The sequence below is a fragment of the Drosophila hydei genome, unplaced genomic scaffold (assembly GCF_003285905.1).
Source record: "Drosophila hydei strain 15085-1641.00,03,60 unplaced genomic scaffold, DhydRS2 tig00008145-arrow-arrow-pilon, whole genome shotgun sequence".
Classification (NCBI taxonomy): Eukaryota; Metazoa; Arthropoda; class Insecta; order Diptera; family Drosophilidae; genus Drosophila; species Drosophila hydei.
Window position 1 is genome coordinate 343,910 of NW_022045850.1, and position 18,855 is coordinate 362,764.

Sequence of the window (18,855 nt, forward strand, 5' to 3'; positions counted from 1 at the left end):
ACATAAATTCTTGTTAACTTATATGTCTATAACTACTAATTCGTCTACTTTTTCTTGCTACAACTAGTTCTACTACTATTTCTCTTATATTTTCTACCTACTTAAACTATAATTAATACAACTGTTTTACTACTATTATTTCTCCTACAATATGTATAATTTTTCTGTTTACTAAAATTCAATTTATACTACTGCTTTACAAATTACTACGAACCCTCCAACTACTTCACACGCTGAACAAACACCTCTGTCGAGGCATCTGGCAACACTCAAGGCTGCCACAACGCACAGGCTTTATGGAGAAGGCAACCCTTGTAAAAGTATTCGGTGGTTGAATAAAGCAAAGCTGCGCAGTAGACGCAAAAAGGAATTGTGAATACAAATCGCAAGATTAAATATATTGAACACATTTTTTTGCCACAGAAAATCAAGTTTACTCTTTTTGTTATTCCTTTAAAATTATTCAGTGTTTTTTTTAAGATCCAGTTATTGTGATCTTATATGTACTTCAAAAGGAAAACCGAAAAGCATTTAGAAATTATATATAAAGTTGAAGTGAAGAAGTTATAAGTGCGAATTTCCATGGCTTATTAAGAAGGTGGATAAGGTTTCAAGCTGGTAAAATTAGTAAGTATTATATGAGCAACAATATATATCCAGGACTCGTCCCACATATGCGTAGAACAATAAAAAAATTAATTAAAAACAAATTAATCCATAGATATGTTGTTAATATATTGTTAGACGCTACTATTTATTTGTATAAATAAGTATATGATGACATTTACAGCCTCGACTGGGAAAAGAATATGAGAAGTGCACGACTATAATATATTCTTTATGCAATACAGTGTCAGGCAGATGCTGAAATGAAGATGATTTGAACTGAATTGTGTTGTTCAAAATATATGGTCATTCATATACATTCATTCTATTTATATTTATTTGAGATAAGGAACATTGTACTTAATTTGAAATCTTGTTTTTATTTACTTTCCAGCACTTTCATGTTCAATTAATTACAATTAAAACTGCTTTTCAAATTATAATAATATTCATGTTAATATTTATTATAATCAATAACTATTAAAAAAATATTAATTATAATCAATAATATAAATGTAACTTATTAACAAATTATTTATTTAATTTTTATATTTCCTTTATTTACTTTTTGCCATAATTTAATAAAGATCTGGCCATATAAAAACATATAATGATAAATATCAAAAGGAACAAGAAAACATCCACAACATGTTGAGATATTTGAACTTTTGCTTTATGCCTTGGAACATTGAAAATGACTTTCTTTTCAAATACCCATTTGTATAGCCACATGGAGGCGTAACGAGCTCGATCTAGTGCAGTGTCTATTCATGTCTGCCTGAATATCGAACATAATCGATATACTGACTTAACTACTTTATATGCTAGAGATACCAAATGTTGCATATTACTCCTCGAGCAAACTTATCCTAGATAACTACAATTATTTCTAATATTGAAAAATAATTCATATTAAATAGGTAAGACCTTGTGACCTTAATTGAAATGAGTTACATTGAATTAAAAACAATATTTCAGAAATATCACGACAGAAATAAAAGGGCCAACATTACAAAACCGCGAAACTTTAATGAGATTTTGTGCGGATTATGGCGACTTCATATGGAAGCAAAAAACGTTCGAATAACTTAAATAAATTCAAGCCGATTCTCTTTTTCATCTTGCATTTAAATATTAGTATTCAACGAATTAGCGCAACGTCGTTTTTAATTATCAATGGTAAGCATAGACTACCAATCTGTTAATGAACTAATAATCTTTCCTCTTGTTGCATAGATTTAGCCAATGTGAATCGACCCTATTTTGACGACATAAGCCCAAGAAATATTTCAGCAGTTGTCGATGAAACAGCAATCTTAAGATGCCGAGTTAAAAATAAAGGAAATCGAACTGTACGTAGAAAGATATATATGTAAATATATTTACTCTAGTTTATTTCAAAGTTATAAAGTTATATTATACAATTAGAATACAATTAGAATATGAAAAGACCATAAAATCGTATTATTATTCTAAAATTCATATTTCAAATAACTTTATTTTTGTCTGCAAATGAAAACAAATGTACTTCATATTCATATTTCAAATACCAGATATCATATCAATATTGCTAAGATCTAGCCTCTGTTTTCATTCATATACTATATTATATATAGTAATCTATATCCATTTTATAATCGATAAACAGGTTTCGTGGATGCGTAAACGAGATCTTCACATTTTGACAACTAACATATATACATACACTGGGGATCAAAGGTTCTCTGTTATACATCCGCCAAATAGTGACGACTGGGACTTGAAGATTGACTACGCCCAAGCACGCGACAGTGGAATATATGAGTGTCAAGTAAACACAGAGCCTAAAATTAATATGGCTATTACTTTGGAGGTCACTGGTAATTCATGTTGATTGAAACTTTTTTATTTATAACTTTATATATATTTTTTTTGTTATTCTGTTCTTATTTCTTCAATTTATTTCTCTTCTATTCTCATCCATCTTTTTTCTTCTCTCTTCCTTTATTTTCTTTCTTTACGATTCTGTCATTTTCTCTCCTTTTCTAAATTTCAACGTATGCTTGTTTTTCTACTTTTCTCCTCTCTTCCTTTTTTTCTCTTCACGTTTTTATTTATTCTTCCTCTTCCTTGTTCATCATTTCTATTAACTGCTCGAATCCCTCTTCTTTAAATTTATTCAACTTTGAATTCTTCTTTGATCTTCTTTTCCCATTTTTTCCATTCGCCTGCTTTTTCTTTGTATTTTAATTTATTTTTTGCTCTTCTATTTCAATTTGTTTTCCAGCTGAATATGATATGAGAGATAAAAATTCGGAGAATCTATACTATAATTCTAAAGGTTTGTTATTAAATCAATTTTTAATAAAACGTATGTCTTGAAAGATCGAAAGATTGGTTAAACATAGTTTTACAAATATACATTTTTAAAATTTTTGGCTTAGTCATTTACATATGTCAATTTATTTAAATGAATCCACAATTCATAATCCATAAGTTTATATACCTAAATTTAAAACAAATAAAAAAGTTCTAGTCTGGGTGCCCGACTAGGAGATTCCCTGATCCCAGTCTGATCTGCGTTTTTTAATATTTTCTATAGTTTTCAGAAACTCTACTAAAACCGGCACTTTAATAAAAATAAAAATTGTAGAAAGTATACATAAAACTAAACAAAATTTTGAGGCTCTAGCTTTTAAGACGTACGAGATATAATTTAATAACTATATTTCTATCATGTTTTTAATTGATAATAATAAAATGGGAATGGTTACCGAATATTTGAAACAAAGTTTATATGCGTCTGCTATATACGGATCTAGCTCTTATACAGACCGACAGACAGACGAACAGGGCTCAATCGACTCGGCTTGTCGTCCTGATCAAGAATTTATGTGAAAGCGAAGCAGTGTGTGCAGTGCAGCACTGGCGGTGATGGTAGAGACGTCGCTCGTAAGCAGTAACTTCTGGGTTTAAGCCAGGCACCGAAGGGACATTTTTAATGTTTTTTTTTTTTTATTTTTTTAATTATGAAGAGGCTGTATTGGTAGAATTGATGTAAGTTACGCAAACAATGTGCGTTCGAATCTGGGTGTCGTAATTTTTGTCTTCATTTGTTGATTTTTAAATACTTGATATAAACTATGGATAATATTAAAAAACGCAGATATGACTGGGATCACTTATCTTCTAGTCGGGCACCCCGACTAGAGCTTTCGTACTTGTAAAATATATTTATTTATTTGACTTAAATAAATGTATTTTTCATTTCCATACCAAAGCGGCACGTGCTAAAATTTTGGGATCGACAGAAATACACGTGAAGCGAGATAGTACCATTGCTCTAGCATGCTCCGTTAATATACATGCATCATCTGTATTGTGGTAAATAATATTCTATATATATGTGCATATATCCTTGCTGAACTGGTAAATATTGCAGGTATCATGGCTCAGCGATTGTCGATTTTGATTCATTGCGTGGCGGCATTAGTTTGGAAACTGAGAAAACTGACGCAGGTACTACGAGTCGGCTAATGTTGACCCGCGCATCACTGAGAGACTCTGGAAACTATACGTGTGTACCCAATGCAGCTGTACCAGCTTCTGTTCGAGTTCACGTCTTGACGGGTAGGTGAAAATATTCTTCCAGATCTGCTAACTTATCCGCAGGACAGAGTCCTGATATTTATTTATCGTGGCGTGTACCCCGAGGGGGTTTACAACCACGGTACGCGTTTGAGCCACATATGTGACACAAAGTACAGCCGGTGAATACGATGCGTCCACCAACGCCCCTAAAAGAAACTCTTTTAGGTACCAAGTTCGAATGCATGCTGTCGGGCATGGCTTCCCTCTTGGGTAGAGGCGAGGCCTATCTTAACCTCTGCTGACTGCGGGAACATCTTCCGGCTGTGGTCCAACTTTACGTTGAACCACAACATTTTATAAACCACAGTCACCACGATACTCCCACTAAAGGGGGCCAACCTCAATTGGGCTGGCCTTGGCCACCAGCCCATCCCGTGGTTCAAATTAACAGCTTTGATCGGCTGATCGCAGTCAGAGACTGCTTCCCATTTTGGTTTCCGACAACCAGGAACTGGGTAAACACCGGCGGCTGACTCCCGAAGGAGTGAGTCTACCAAATTAACAGGCTTTGGTCCGCCCTTCGACTAGTCCATAAGGATTTGTCTCCCAAACTGAGGACTTTGGTCAGCCTTCCGACTTTCTCCGGAGAGAAGAGAGTCTACTAAATTGAGGTTTTGGTTTGCCCTTCGACTAGTCCGTGAGGATTCGTCCACCAAACTTAAAGGACTTTGGTAAGACCTTCGATGTATCCACAAGGACACGTCTCCCAGATTAAGGCTCTGGTACGCCCTTCGACTCATCGCGAGAATTTTGTCTACCAAATTAAGGCTCTGGTAGGCCTTTGGACTAGTCCGTTAGGATTCGTCTCCCAAAATTGAGGACTTTGGTATGACCCTCGACTTTCTCCGTTACGAAGAAAATCTACCAAATTGAGGCTTTGGTCTGCCCTTCGACTCGTCCGAGTGGATTTTGTCTACCAAATTTATGGACTTTGGTTGGACCTGCGATTCACTCCGGGGAGATCGTCTGCCAATTTGAGGCATTGGTGGGCCTTTCGTAGTAAGTGCTTCTACCAGTTTTGACTAACGTCAGTCCGGTACTGGTCGACCAGGTCCAGCTCCAGCGTCAAGCAGCATGCGTCGCCTGCTGAAGACTATGCGAGCATAATCTTCAAGCAGTTGCATGCTCTCGTTGGTCGTCAGGGTGTCAACAAAAGTCCAGTCACCGGATGCATTCTACTGAAGCTTACGGCGGGCGGTCTGCCAGATGACAGCCTTCCCTTAAGGAGCATCGTCACAGTCTTCGTTGCCGAGACTGAGACGCCTACCTCGATACCCCATCCTCCAACTAATTCCATTAGTTGGGCACCTTTGAGCTCCAGTTGGGATCTGAAATTTCCCTCAACGAGCAGCAAGAGGTCGTCAGCAGATGCACTTAGAGTGCATTCCGCTTTAAGGCGATGCAGAAGAGTGTCCATCAGGATGTTCCAAATAAATGGACCACTGATGGACCCCTGCGGACAGCCACGTGTAACATCGACACTGACTTCGCCGAAGCTGCTGATGATACTTGCCTTTCGGTCTGAAAAGAAGCTGCGCCAGATCCCAACTTCCCTGCATTCTAGATCCGATAGTCGGCGTAGAGCTGCGTCCCATTCGACATGGTCGAACGCACCCCTGAAGTCAACGAAGATACCGAGCACATATCGAGCCGAGCTGGCTTCGACACTGCTCACGACGTGACTCCAGGCATCCTCAACGCAGCGCCCGGGTCGAAAGCCAAATTGCCATCGACTCTCGTCCGTGAGCACCTCCTTCACACGGTTCCCTTCGAGTACTTTGCCGAAGACAGGCAACAGGCAGATACCCCGATAGGACGCTGGATGCTCCTGTCCTTATCTGGGCCCTTGAGGAGCGCAACCATACGTGGGCGCTTCCACTCAGTGGGGAAGTATCCCTCTGCCAGGCAGCGGGAAAACAACGCTGTCAAGTACTCAGGGATGGCGCGCCAAGCTGCTTTGACCATACCCCCAGTTATGCCGTCTAAACCAGGTGAGCGTTTGCTCCGAACTCTGGCGATGCATGTTTCTACCTCGAACCTGTCAAGGGCTGGGGGTACTTCGCTAGGAATGGTAACGTCCACTGGCCTCTCAGCAGTAGGAAAGAAGCTGCGGAGCAGGACGTTCGCACAGTCGTGCCAGGTTACAACTTGCTCATCATTCCAGCGAAGGCAACCGAGATCGATGCACGTCTTGCGGCCTCGGCATATCCGGTAGGCACGCCCCCATGGGTCTTCCTGGTGCTCGCCGACAAATCGTTTCCAGTCTTCCTCTTTCACCTTAAGCATCATCCTCACGTATTCCTTTCGGGTGATCCTGAAATACGTGGTTTCGACGCGCATGCTGAAGCCTTCGTCGGGCTCTCCTGAGCTCGCGACGTGCATCAGTGAGGGCAGCATTCCACCAACCCACACGACGTCTGGCTTGTAGCTGTTGGCGTCCCAACACAGTGTCGCTCACCTGATGAACTAGGGAGCGAAGTGCGGAGACCTGCTCATCAGATGCCATCTGGTGAAACTCCTCCAGAGAAAGTTCCAACGATGCAGTCATCAGCTCATCACTGAAACGTCGCCAGTCAGCACGTTGGAGTTTCCACGAGGGCACCGGAGCATAGCTCTCAACAGTGCTTAGCGGATCCGGCGTTACAACAACAGTAATGATGTTGTGATCGCTCAGATCCCATTCGCTTACACTCCAATCATACGTGGCCCACGTAGACGCTGAATCGCTGACGATCGTTACGTTGATATCGCTTCTTGACCTGCGATTATCGAACGTGTACACACTGCTGCGGACATTTAGCACTCCGGCTCGGCTGCCCTGTACCCAATTTGCTAGCAGCTCACCCCGCTGCCTGTTCAAGTAGCCCCGAGAGCGCTCGGGGAGCTTACTGAACCACAGATGCGTTCGCATCTAGGCCATAGATGACAGGCGTGCGGCTGGCTAGCGGCAGCACCGCATCCATGTACAGCAGGTACTGTTCAATTTCAGTATTGAACTGGCAATACACGGAGGTGAGGAAAATTGAGCTAAAATTCCCAGACACACTCACGCATACGCCGTACTCAGTGATGAGCGACGAGACAGGCATGCAGACGACCTCCTGGTCGTCAACGACTATGGCAGCTTTATTGCGGCGGTCGGAGAAAACTCGCATGCCTGCCGGCAATCCGGTGATCCTTCCCCCACGATCAACGTAAGGCTCCTGCCGAGCTCTATCTCGGCAGCTCGACTGCGACCGCAGTTTCCCTGGGTGATGCTAAACATTAATGTCTAGCAGCCACCTTGGCGAGCACAGCTCCGTAAATCGGGCAAGCCGCTGAGAGCATAAGATGCTCACAGGGTAGCCCCATGAAGCTGCAATTCCTGCAGTGCACAGGGTTGCAGCATTTCCCGGCTCGGTGCCCAGACTGTCCGCACTGACGGCAGATTTGCTCCTTCATCCGGCACTGGGCGATCTTGTGGTCAAAGCTGACACACCTGTGGCACGCATACGTGCGCACCATCTAACGCCAGCGGAAGGCGAACCAATCCACGTAAATCCTGTCGTGTTCCTCCAGGATATCCAGGGCCTTCTGCTCCAGCTCCAGCTGGATAGGCACCGGTCCAGCATCTTGCGTCCATGCCTTCGACACAATGGCCACCGACTTCTCGAAGGCAGCAATAGGCATGTGCCCCGAGAAGTGGTTTTTAAACAAACCGCCCATGAACTGCTTGACAGTAATACTACTGTCAACGTCAAGGACAGATCGATTTTTTGTCTTGAAAGGGAGCTTTGTCTCCTTGCTTGGTTTCAGACAAAATCTATTTAACGTATTTTTTTCTTTTCAAACCAAGCCCATTCAATTCCATTTTTTTTTCTTGGAGCTGTTTTAATTTATATGTCTATCTTAAAAGAACGTCAACACAATTTCACTGTAAATCTTGTTTAAGTATATACTTGAATTTTAATCGAATAGGTTTTTAACTGAATACTTTGTTCTGTTTGTCACTTTAACAACAGCAAGAGGCCCACAATTTATAATATATATTTTGTATACCATAAGCGCGCTTATTGTTTTGTGTGTGTTTTTTTGTGTATGTATAGATGTATACATGTAACTGTAATATGTAAATGATGTATCTCTTAGTCGAGCACTGCCGACTACAGCACATTTATTTGAATAAAAAGAGATACGTATTTTGAGCCGATGTTTTAATATATAGATATAAAATATCTTAAAATTAATTTAAAAATATATATTTTTGTATATTTGTGTTTGTAGGCGAGCAACCGGCAGCAATGCAGACGAGCGTTGCGAGCGTATTACATGATTCCACTGCAATCATAATTACGTATTTCATCATATCAGAAGAAGTGTTGTTAAGCATTTTAAACATACTCCTTTTACATCGAAGTTCAAGATGACTAACTTATAAAATTCAGCCATAACTCCAAAGAAAAAGAAATCAAGGAAACTAAAATAATGCTATATATAAAGGTACAACAAATTTGGTTTTAGTTAATGTGGTTTTGTATAAATTATACGATTTTCAAAAGTACATAATGATTTAATTTATAATTAAGTTTCTAGGATTTATTTATTGTTTTCATAGTAAAGGCGGCTTTTCAATCTTTGAGCCATCATATGGATCTAATAATGAAAGTCTGTGTAAGAAGTGAGACTTTGGAGCCGTCAATGAGTTCCACTTACTCGTTTCGTAAAACTAAACAATATCACATGAATATTACTTCAAGCTGATTTCACTAAATACAGATTGATTTCTGTTTGTGCATTTGCCTGGACTTATCTCACGGCTTTCACTTTCTGATGCAAGTAAATTCCCTGTCATACCATAGTTTTTAGTTATGCCTTTAAGAAACTCAAAATTTAGTTATATACCTTATATAGTTATATACAAACATATATATATATAACATGTGACTATATAAATTAGTATATTCCACTTAATTATAGATTACAAGCATATTCCAAGGGAACGAATGTAAATGAATGAAGTTTACCGAAAATAAAAATAAAAGAAAAAACTTAAAACAAGAAAAGAAAGGAAAACAAATTTTAAATGCATACCTATATTAAGTATAATTCCTATAGTCTTATGTAATATTAATAAAAGATTAACAATATTAAATAAATAAATAAATAAATAAATATATATATATATATATATATATATATATATATATATATATATATATATGTGTATAGTTATATGTATACATTCTTTTGTTTAACTATGTAAGCATTACACGTATGATAACTAATTAACAAATAATATATATATATATATATTATTTGTTATTTAGTTATATATATATATATTATTTGTTAATTAGTTATATATATATATATATATGTATATCTTTGTCTGCAGATGTGGGCTCCATCTTTGAAGATCGTGAACATCTAGTTGATCTGATATCTGGTATGTTATCGCTTGGAACTGGATATTAACTGCTGTCGTTTATAAAGTGGTTTAACCTTCGCCGTTGGCATTGAAGTTTTTGTCGTGTTGTTTCTCTCAAATTCGGCCGTCTTTGCACACAATGTTGCCCCGCCTATATTCGATATACTAGTCGGCAGCTTTGGCTCAGATATGGTCGTTGTTTGAACTTTACTCTCTAAATAAATTAATTAAATGAGTTAAAGAAATCAAATTTTAAATAATCAATTACTGGAGCAATAGTCAACTGGTACATGATTCAACTGCATATTACGAATTGAGCTTGCCTTCCGTAAAGTTTATCTTGTACACTTGAATTTCGATGAAATTTTCAACTGCGTTATTAGCTAACAGAACTACCCATAGAACAAAGGTACACCTATGTGCGTGAGTTTGATACTCTGCTCGAAAGATTCATGCGCAAATGAACACTTGAAATAAAAAGTTTGTTTTATGAATATAATTATAACAACTAATAATGCGAATTTTCCGTTTTTATTTTATCATAGTTAAATTTGCTGAATTCCAAAGCTGAAAGTCGGTGCACTTTGGTCTGACGTCATCCTTTTACACTGTTAAGTTAAGTTGCCATTTGGCCAGAAACTAGTCGTCAATCAGGGTGCTGCTTATATACATATAGCCGTGTTTATAAATATATATACAAATAGGAAATGTACATGCTTATTGAGAAAGGATCTAAAGTATAGTCCAGTTCGTAAAGTTTGCTCCTATTATTTTATTTATATGTTGTATGGTTAGTGGGATCACCAGTTTTATTAGAACAATTATTGTAAATGGAAATCTTCTACAAAAAAATCATTTCAGTTCACTTTACTCTAGTCACATTTGATGTACAGAATCATAATATTTTACCTTGCATTTTATTTGCTCTCGCCTTTGATTTTGATGTCGGCTCGTCAGGTTTTGATATCTGTAAGCTGGCCGAGAACACGTTTTGATTTTCTAATATAATCGGAGTCGATTGTCGCCTGCCATCAGGCAAAAGTGCCGAATTGTAGGTGCCATCTCTTGGGCTTACTTGATTTTCAATAGATTTTGATATCTCAACCTGCGTACTAAAACTCAAATTAATTAGAACACAGTATTTATCTGTTATATACTATACACGTATGTTAAATAGTTATCAACATTGATGACAAATATGTAATAATTGTTAAGAAGTTAGAGGAAGGAACTTGACTAGTAAATTTCCTAATCTGATCTAAAGAAAATTTCATTTAGAAACAGTTATGAAAAAACGAAGTTTTAAATTTTATATAAGCTAGATGTATTAGAAAAGGGCTTTAAAAACCCGAATATTTATTAAGTAAGAATATTTGAATCGGGGCAAATATTAAGTTTCTTTTTTGCAATTTATAACAGCACTCATGACCGTTGACACTTTTATGACGAGGGTTTCCGAGAACATATTCTCGATTGTAAACGAAATGCTTTGCATTCATACGGACAGAAAGAAGGAAGACTGAAAGATGTAACCAAGATCCAAACTATCTATATACATCGACGATTTAATACAGACGGAACGATGGATTGCCTATTTGTTTTGTAGTTTACGATTCCTTCTGGCTGTTACACACATTTTCACAAAACCTTTATATGTAAAACTTGAATTTTCAATGGGTTCAGTGTGAAAGAAAAATGACAGCAACATGTTCCCCCATTATCCTCTATTTTATGGCTTGCTCGCTTAGGAGGGAGTAGCAACTGACAATTCAAACACAATTCCATCACAATTGTTAAGTAAGTATGATTATATGAGTGCACATGTAAAATGAAGCCGTCTCGATACCCAAATTGAGTATGTGAGAATTCTATTGAAACTTAGAAGATAAAAAATGGTGGGGACGTAAAACTTTATATATTTTAGAGCTAAGTCTCCCAAATGTAGCATTTTAGTTAATGTAAAGATTATTTACAGATTGAAGCCCAAAGGGATCTGACTGTATAGTGTCCAGTACAAATTCTGATATATTTTGAACACTATTGGTGATAGAGACTTGAAATTTATAACGCGCTCATTTGGGGCTAAAATTGAATTGAAGATTATTAAAAAAATTATATGTCTACTGTGATAACTTTAACAAATCGGTACTACAGTAGTAGAAACTCAAAATTGACCAACAAAATAGCTGTGGAACTTCTTCGTTGCTCTACCAAAATGAATATAGACGTGGAAAATCGGATGATGTCTTCCAAAGTTTTGCAACTGGCAGCGCTTAGGCTGTGAACTTGTTTTAATTTTATTTAATAATATTTGTGTTACCTAACGGATAACAATGACTATTTCATCATATTGTCAGCATACTCTATTAAATATTTGTCAATTTTTTAAAAATACTTCCAAAGAATTTTGTTCGAATTCTCAGAAGAGTAGATAGACTTAGCTTGTCGTCCTGATTAATGTTAAGTTTCCCAGCACAGGCCCGTGATCAAGAATAGCCTTAGTAGCCTCAACAATCACTATTCTTTATGCATATTAGTGTTATGAGCTACTTCGCTTTCTAATCAGAATAATATTGTTAATTGAATCAGATAAAAATTTAACATGTACTCCTATTATATATTATATACTATAATAAGCGCTTGGAATAAGAAGAAAGAAAGCGATTATTGTATTATTTAGTTTTGAAAAGTTTATGGCAGAAATTCTTACGTTGAAGATTCATTGATTTTAGTCGTGATTAGCGTGTGCAATTGTTCTGGACAAGTATCTAACATATGGGTGTAAAGAAGATCTAAAAGATCTACAGGGACTTTAAAGATTTCTTCATAGTGGTCAATCATTATTCTGCAAAGTAAAAAGCATAATAAAAATGATAAATAAAATAAAACATATAATATTTTCATGTAAATATATAATAGAAAGAGAGAGACACGGTATGCAGTAATATATGTAGTTATATTTATAGAAAGATTAAATTTTATCCATAAACAAGTAAGAAAGCTTTAGTCGGGGTGCCCGACTAGGAGATACCCCGATCCAAGTCCTATCTGCGTTTATAAATATTTTCCGTAGTTTGATCGAAAAAAAAAAAAACAAGTAAAAAACGACATTAGGAGACCAGGATTCGAAATCGGATTGTTTGCGCAACGTGCACCAACTCTACCAACACCGCCACTTCATAATTAAAAAAATAAATAAAACAATAAAAATGTCTCATCGCCGCGAATTTTGAACCGCTTACGAGCGCCGCCTCTACCAACGCAGCCACTGCACCGCTTGCAAGAAGAGTTGCAAATTTGAAGTGAGTAGCAGCTGATAATTCAGCACAATTCAATCGCAATTTCGATTCTTGGAATAGAATTGAATACACGCATTTGAATGTATGTGTGCACACGCATAGAAAAAATGTGCTTTTGCAAATTGGCCAAACGTTTTGTTTAATAACTTCTGTTCTGCTTAATGGATTTTAATGAAAGCCTATGATCAATGAATGGCCCTATTTTCAACTAAACTTAAATTTTAAGAATTTGGGGAAATTTGGAGCCGGTATCCAAAACCCAACAAAAACAACATATAATATATTAACTGTATTTCAATTATGTTTTTATTCGATTACAATTAAATGCGAATAGTTATCGAATATTGATCTGCGCGTGCTACACACGGACCTACAAACAATTTTTAGTCTCTAGCTCTTATAGATGCTGGGATCCACGCGTTCACACATACGGACAGACGGACAGACGGGCGGACGGGCGGACGGAGAGACATACAGACGGACATGGCTCAATCGACTCGGCTTGTCGTCCTGATCAAGAATATATACTTTATGGGGTCTGCCACGCCTCCTTCTGCCTGTTACATACATTTGAACAAAACCATTATACCCTGATTTCCCATTTTCAATGGGATCGGGGTATAAAAAACGCGTGTTTAATTGGTAAAATCAGAAGAGTGTATAAGGCCTATGAATGAAAGCAACCCATTTCGTGGCTACTATTGCAGGCAGATACATAATTGATATTTGGTAAAATATACATTTTTTTTATAAAGAAAATATAATTAATAATATTACCTAATGACATTGATGGCATCGGTCATGTTGCCCTGCTCTTTGTATTCTGCTGACTTTGGTGGATAATAACGCAAAATGTTTGGAGCAAAGACGGTGGATAGATTGTTGCTATCCATTTTGTTGCCAATCGTATGAATGGAGCCATCTGGATTGCACATATTATCACAATGGGCAGCTACATTGCCCAGAAACTTTAATAATACATATAATGTATCACGATGAGCAACGGGTAATAATTTGATTAAATGGGATATCGCTTCCAGTTGTAGGCGTCGATTTCGTATCCCTAAGAAAATTTGTAAAATTACATATAGTTGTAATATATTTTAATACATTTAGCTGTTTAGCTCTATTGCCTTACGTTGCGTTTCCAAAAATGTTGTATATAATCTTTTGCACAATAGGGGCTCGGGTAAGTCCCGTAGAAACTCTTTAAGCAATGTTGCTACATCATGTGGACATGTATTATCGGGAATGCGCATGTTGCAGTTCTTATCAAAATCCTCACGAAGCTAAAAATAGATATAAAAATGGTAATATAAATATATATATACTCAATCCAACTCTAAATTTATAAGAGGGAGAGTGGGATGGGATTTAGACTAGCTATAAAAATTGCAGAGGTGTCTATAATATCCTATCTTCACTGAACGGTATACTTCGTAAAAGTAAAGAGCAACGTAGAGGGGATAAGCGGAAAGAACAGATGATGTAGACATTTATATTTTCCGGTCATCTCCTCTACGTTTTTTCAACAAAGTTCTAAAAATAGTACTGGTATCGGTGTTGTGTCAGTAAATTTTATAACTAAGGATATCCTAACGAGATTTAAATTTTGAAAACCGATATTCTATATAAAGACAGGCAAAATGCTTAAGTGACCCACCTCGGCCAATCGACGTCTACTAACATAGCTTATAGCTTATATCTATGCACACATGCACACGTACAATGTGCACACATACATGTATACACATATATGGTTGTGACTTTAGAACTTTGACACATAGATTAGATATATGTTAACTCATAAGAGTCATATATATATTAACTATACATGAAACAATGTGCAAAAATGGGGATTCTCCCCAAATACGAGACATAATGTACGATAATCGTTTTTAATCGATTAGATCAAGAAAATTAAGAAACATTTATGGCTTTAGCGCTTATACGTTTTGAGATCGATGCATTCTATACATACATTCGGACAGACAGTTCGAGAATATATATACTTTTAGCGGTCAGCCACACTTCTTTCTGTCTTCATATACATTTACCCAATCTTGGTTATTTAATTTGATTAGTTCTATTAATTAAATTAACATTTTAACGACTTACCTGTTTCACGCGCTTTTGAGATGTACTAACTCTAAAGAGTCCGACTTTTTGTAGTCCATATTCCTCCAAATATTCTATACAAATTGTTACGAACGTTGGCACATTCAATGCTAAACTATTTTTTGGTTCTGTAAATAATATTCGATCGAGATCGAGCTCAACATTTCGCATATCAAACTGACTCCGCGACATTTCTATTGACATTGATGAGGATTTTTGTAGATTTGTTAAGTAGTCTGTAGAGGAAGCCACCTGATCTGAAGGACTACAACGTCCGTAGTCCATTGATTTAGTTGGCAAGCTTTCATACGAACGTACCTAAAAGTGAATAAAAATAATAAATTTGAAAATGTGTATTTACAATGGAGAGTGACATAGTGCTGAAATCTACAGAACATGTACCAATGAGTCAGATTCTATATTTTGAAAAATACTTATTTTTAATTTATAGGCAAGAGTTGGGGCATTTATCCGAAATCAAAAATATGTGCAATACAATTTGCTAAAGAGCAGCTCATTACTTTTTGGGAATGAATGGAGTTATATAAAAACAAGTAAGAAAGCTCTAGTCGGGGTGCCCGACTAGGAGATACCCTGATCCCAGTCCTTTGAGTTTTAATATTTTCCGTAGTTTGTATCGAGTATTAAAAAAAAAGAAAACAAATAAAAATCGACATTGCGAGACCAGGTTTCGAACCCGGATTATTTGCGCAACGTGCACAAACTCTACCAACACCGCCACTTCATAACTAAAAAAAAAATAAAACAATAAAAAACGTTTCTTCTCCACTGGTCTCGAACCCGAACCAAGCTGCATACGATCGGCGCCTCTACCAACGCAGCCACTGCCCTTCTTACGCGAGTTGTTGCAAATTTGAACATAAGTAGCAGCTAATAATTCAGCACAATTCAATCGCAATTTCAATTCTTGGAATAGAAAAGAATACACGCATTTGAATGTATGTGTGCACACGCATAGGAAAAATGCGTGCGCGTGGCGCTTCTGACATGTGCTTTTGCAAATTAGCCAAACGTTTTGTTTAATAACTTCTGTTTTACTTAATGGATTTTAATGAAATTTTCAGCATATGATCTACATATCCTATTGGCATGGTTGAGATGCAAACGCCTTTACATAATGGCCCTAGTTCCAACTAAACTTAAATTCTAAGAATTTGGGGAAATTTGGAGCCGGTATCCAAAATCCAACAAAAATCAAAATTGCATAAAATATACATAAGACTAAATACAAAATTTGGAAGCTCTAGCTCTTAAGACGTTCGAGATATAATTTATTTACTGCATTTCAATAATGTTTTTATTCGATAACAATTAAATGCGAATAGTTATCGAATATTTGAAACAAACTTGACCTGCGCGTGCTATACATGGACCTACAAAAAAAATTTCAAGTCTCTAGCTCTTATAGATGCTGAGATCCACGCGTTCACACATACGGACAGACGGACAGACGGACAGACGGACGGACGGACAGACGGACAGACGGACAGACGGACGGACAGACAGACGGGCAGGGCTCAATCGACTCGGCTTGTCATCCTGATCAAGAATATATATACTTTATGGGGTCTGCCACGCCTCCTTCTGCCTGTTACATACATTTGCACAAAACCATTATACCCTGATTTCCCATTTTTAATGGGATCAGGGTATAAAAAAAAACAGAATAGAATAGAATAGACATAGTAAATTAAAATGCTCCAGCTTTTGTGAAATTGCTGCACGCCTTGGTACGAATAGACTGATCGACGCAACAGCTAGATAGACTCAACTCATCGTCCTAATCAATTATGTATGTACTTAATGGGTGCTACAACGCTTTCTCTTAGCCCCCAATATTATACAAGTTCTTACGTTATCATTCAGTTTTCCAACTCGACTACTTCGAAATACTGAAGCCAGCGAATGTTTTGATCCGGTTTCCACTTCTCCGCATTGCTGTTTGTCTCTTGATAAGCAGCACTCCAAAGAGGTTCCAAATAAGTTATCACGTCCATCTTTTTTAAAAAGTATGTAAAGTTATGAAACAATTAGCAAGAAAGAATAAAATAAACTTGACTGATGCAGTCGGACTAAACCGACTAAAACTCGTATTACTCGTAACGCCTCAAGGGCGGTCCATATAATTTATAGGTTTGTCTATGAAAGATATGGAGGAAGTCAACAGTAATACACCTGTAAAATTTGGCGATTTTAACTGTAAAATTTTAGAAAATAAAGGTTTCCCGTTTCGCAGCGCCCCCAATAGATTATATAGGTCAATCTTAAGAGGGCGTCTACAGTCACTTTACTATCACATTTAAAGGCTCTTTCTCCTAAACTGTGGGTTATATAGTTTACCGATTGCACATGCCCTCAAGGAGCGAGTCTATTGGGTCTATACGGTCTACGAGAAAATCTTAAAACTCTTGAAGATTTGTTGCGCCTTTTTTCAGTATATATTACAATTATTAGTGTATATATTATAAGTTAAAATACCCGAGTTTCAACAGAGTCTTGAGATCAGTAAAAAAAATGGTGAGTTTGTCTGAGATCTTCTAGATCTCTGTGCTCAAACGACCGGATGAACAGACGGACGGATGTACATGATTAGATAAACTCAGCGATACCTCCTTCTGCCTGCTTCAAATATTTCTACAAAAACAGTGCACCCAGAATATCACTTTATGGATTCAGGGTATAAAAATCTTGCTTACTGTGTTCGTCCTTTCGGCCAATATCAAAAAAGCTTGTTGTGAGCGCTCTTTTTTTTGATATAACTCGTGTTTTCGGCGTATTTCGATCTAAATCTGAATCAAGAATACAAATAGTATATTTTAGTATTTTCGTATGTGTGTGAAACATGTAAATCAAGAACTTCGCATATAATTACTTACCTATATTCATGCCAATATTTAGTTCCTTAATTTTTTCTAGAGCAATGTGTATTAGGAATTCAGTTTCGATGTTGGAAAGTTTTTCTAATGATGTATCTGTTAGATGAAGGATTTGGCCTTCTTCTGATATCCATGAGCATTTCTCCTACGCAATATGTATATAGAAAAGTGTATATTAGCTTTCTGCTATTTTTATTTCATTGTCTTAGATTTTAACGTTACTCCTGTTTCAAATAAGAAAGAAACTTCATGCAACCCCACATAATTATACAAATTTTGTCTTACCAGGGGAGTCCATTTTTGTCGCTGTGGTGCAAAGTCCTGACTGTGATTTTGTCTGTTTTGACATTTGGAACGACTCCCCCAAATTTTTCTTGATACAAATTGTCCAACATTAGATAAAGATTTGGATTTTTGCATGTTTGTTGTTTCATTTTTATCTGAATCTGAATCTGAAAGTAAATCGAATGAAATGAGAAAAACTAGGGGAAGCTCTGGGTATAACTCAGGATAGTATATATATCAGGCTTAACGGTACGCACACAATTGCATATGAGGCTGGTGCTCATCTCACAAGAACAATTAGACCAAATATAGTCATAAGACGTGATTTCTATTTCTCTCTCTTATTCTCACACCCACACTTTACATATGTGCCCGGGTGTGTAGATCTCTCTGCATTAAGACTACTTATATACATATTTATTGGCTGAAAGAGTCTAAATACCTTCAGACATTAAGATACATAGAGATGTTCAGGTGGACGGAGAGTATATGTGTGTACGTATACTTACTTATAAATGTTTTATTTACATTTCCATACTTTAAACTTTGTGTACTTGGGGGCTCGCTAGAGTTAGCATGCCAAAAATTTGATAGAAAATGTGAACTTGATGTT

General features: G+C 36.9%; 2 protein-coding genes across 4 annotated transcripts; one reads left to right on the forward strand and one right to left on the reverse strand.

The window, feature by feature from the left end:
• The first annotated feature begins 427 nt into the window (after positions 1-427).
• On the forward strand, positions 428-8,717 carry LOC111598115 (zwei Ig domain protein zig-8). 3 transcript variants are annotated; one of them, XM_023313172.1, is made up of 9 exons: positions 428-627; positions 1,194-1,526; positions 1,585-1,785; positions 1,843-1,958; positions 2,255-2,465; positions 2,873-2,926; positions 3,867-3,969; positions 4,028-4,215; positions 8,500-8,717. In XM_023313172.1, exons 3-9 carry the CDS (start codon positions 1,656-1,658, stop codon positions 8,640-8,642), a joined length of 945 nt encoding a protein of 314 aa, XP_023168940.1. In that variant the 5' UTR covers positions 428-627; positions 1,194-1,526; positions 1,585-1,655; the 3' UTR covers positions 8,643-8,717. The 3 variants fall into 3 exon arrangements, with proteins under 3 accessions (XP_023168940.1, XP_023168948.1, XP_023168957.1); XM_023313180.1 differs by having other exon boundaries at positions 1,333-1,526; XM_023313189.1 differs by lacking the exon at positions 1,194-1,526.
• Positions 8,718-9,607: 890 nt separating this feature from the next.
• LOC111598104 (rho GTPase-activating protein 6) lies at positions 9,608-18,709 on the reverse strand. The gene is made up of 11 exons (XM_023313160.1): positions 18,685-18,709; positions 18,243-18,409; positions 17,958-18,102; positions 17,778-17,870; positions 16,936-17,078; positions 15,061-15,378; positions 14,081-14,231; positions 13,720-14,005; positions 12,354-12,488; positions 10,553-10,755; positions 9,608-9,857 (listed from the first exon to the last, which is right to left on the reverse strand). The coding sequence occupies exons 1-11, from the start codon at positions 18,692-18,694 to the stop codon at positions 9,667-9,669; spliced, it is 1,842 nt and encodes a 613-aa protein (XP_023168928.1). The 5' UTR covers positions 18,695-18,709; the 3' UTR covers positions 9,608-9,666.
• Positions 18,710-18,855: the final 146 nt, after the last annotated feature.

Bases quoted from the DNA above. Each gene is read 5' to 3' on its own strand.
- LOC111598104 (XM_023313160.1), bottom strand. The intron at 14,006-14,080 runs GTAAGGCAATAG...AAATTTTCTTAG, and splicing joins AACATTTTTGGAAACGCAAC to GGATACGAAATCGACGCCTA. The intron at 9,858-10,552 runs GTAAAATATTAT...TAATTTATTTAG, and splicing joins GAGAGCAAATAAAATGCAAG to AGAGTAAAGTTCAAACAACG.
- LOC111598115 (XM_023313172.1), top strand. From the start codon at position 1,656: ATGGCGACTTCATATGGAAGCAAAAAACGTTCGAATAACTTAAATAAA. The intron at 1,959-2,254 runs GTACGTAGAAAG...ATCGATAAACAG, and splicing joins AAAATAAAGGAAATCGAACT to GTTTCGTGGATGCGTAAACG. The intron at 2,466-2,872 runs GTAATTCATGTT...TTTGTTTTCCAG, and splicing joins TATTACTTTGGAGGTCACTG to CTGAATATGATATGAGAGAT.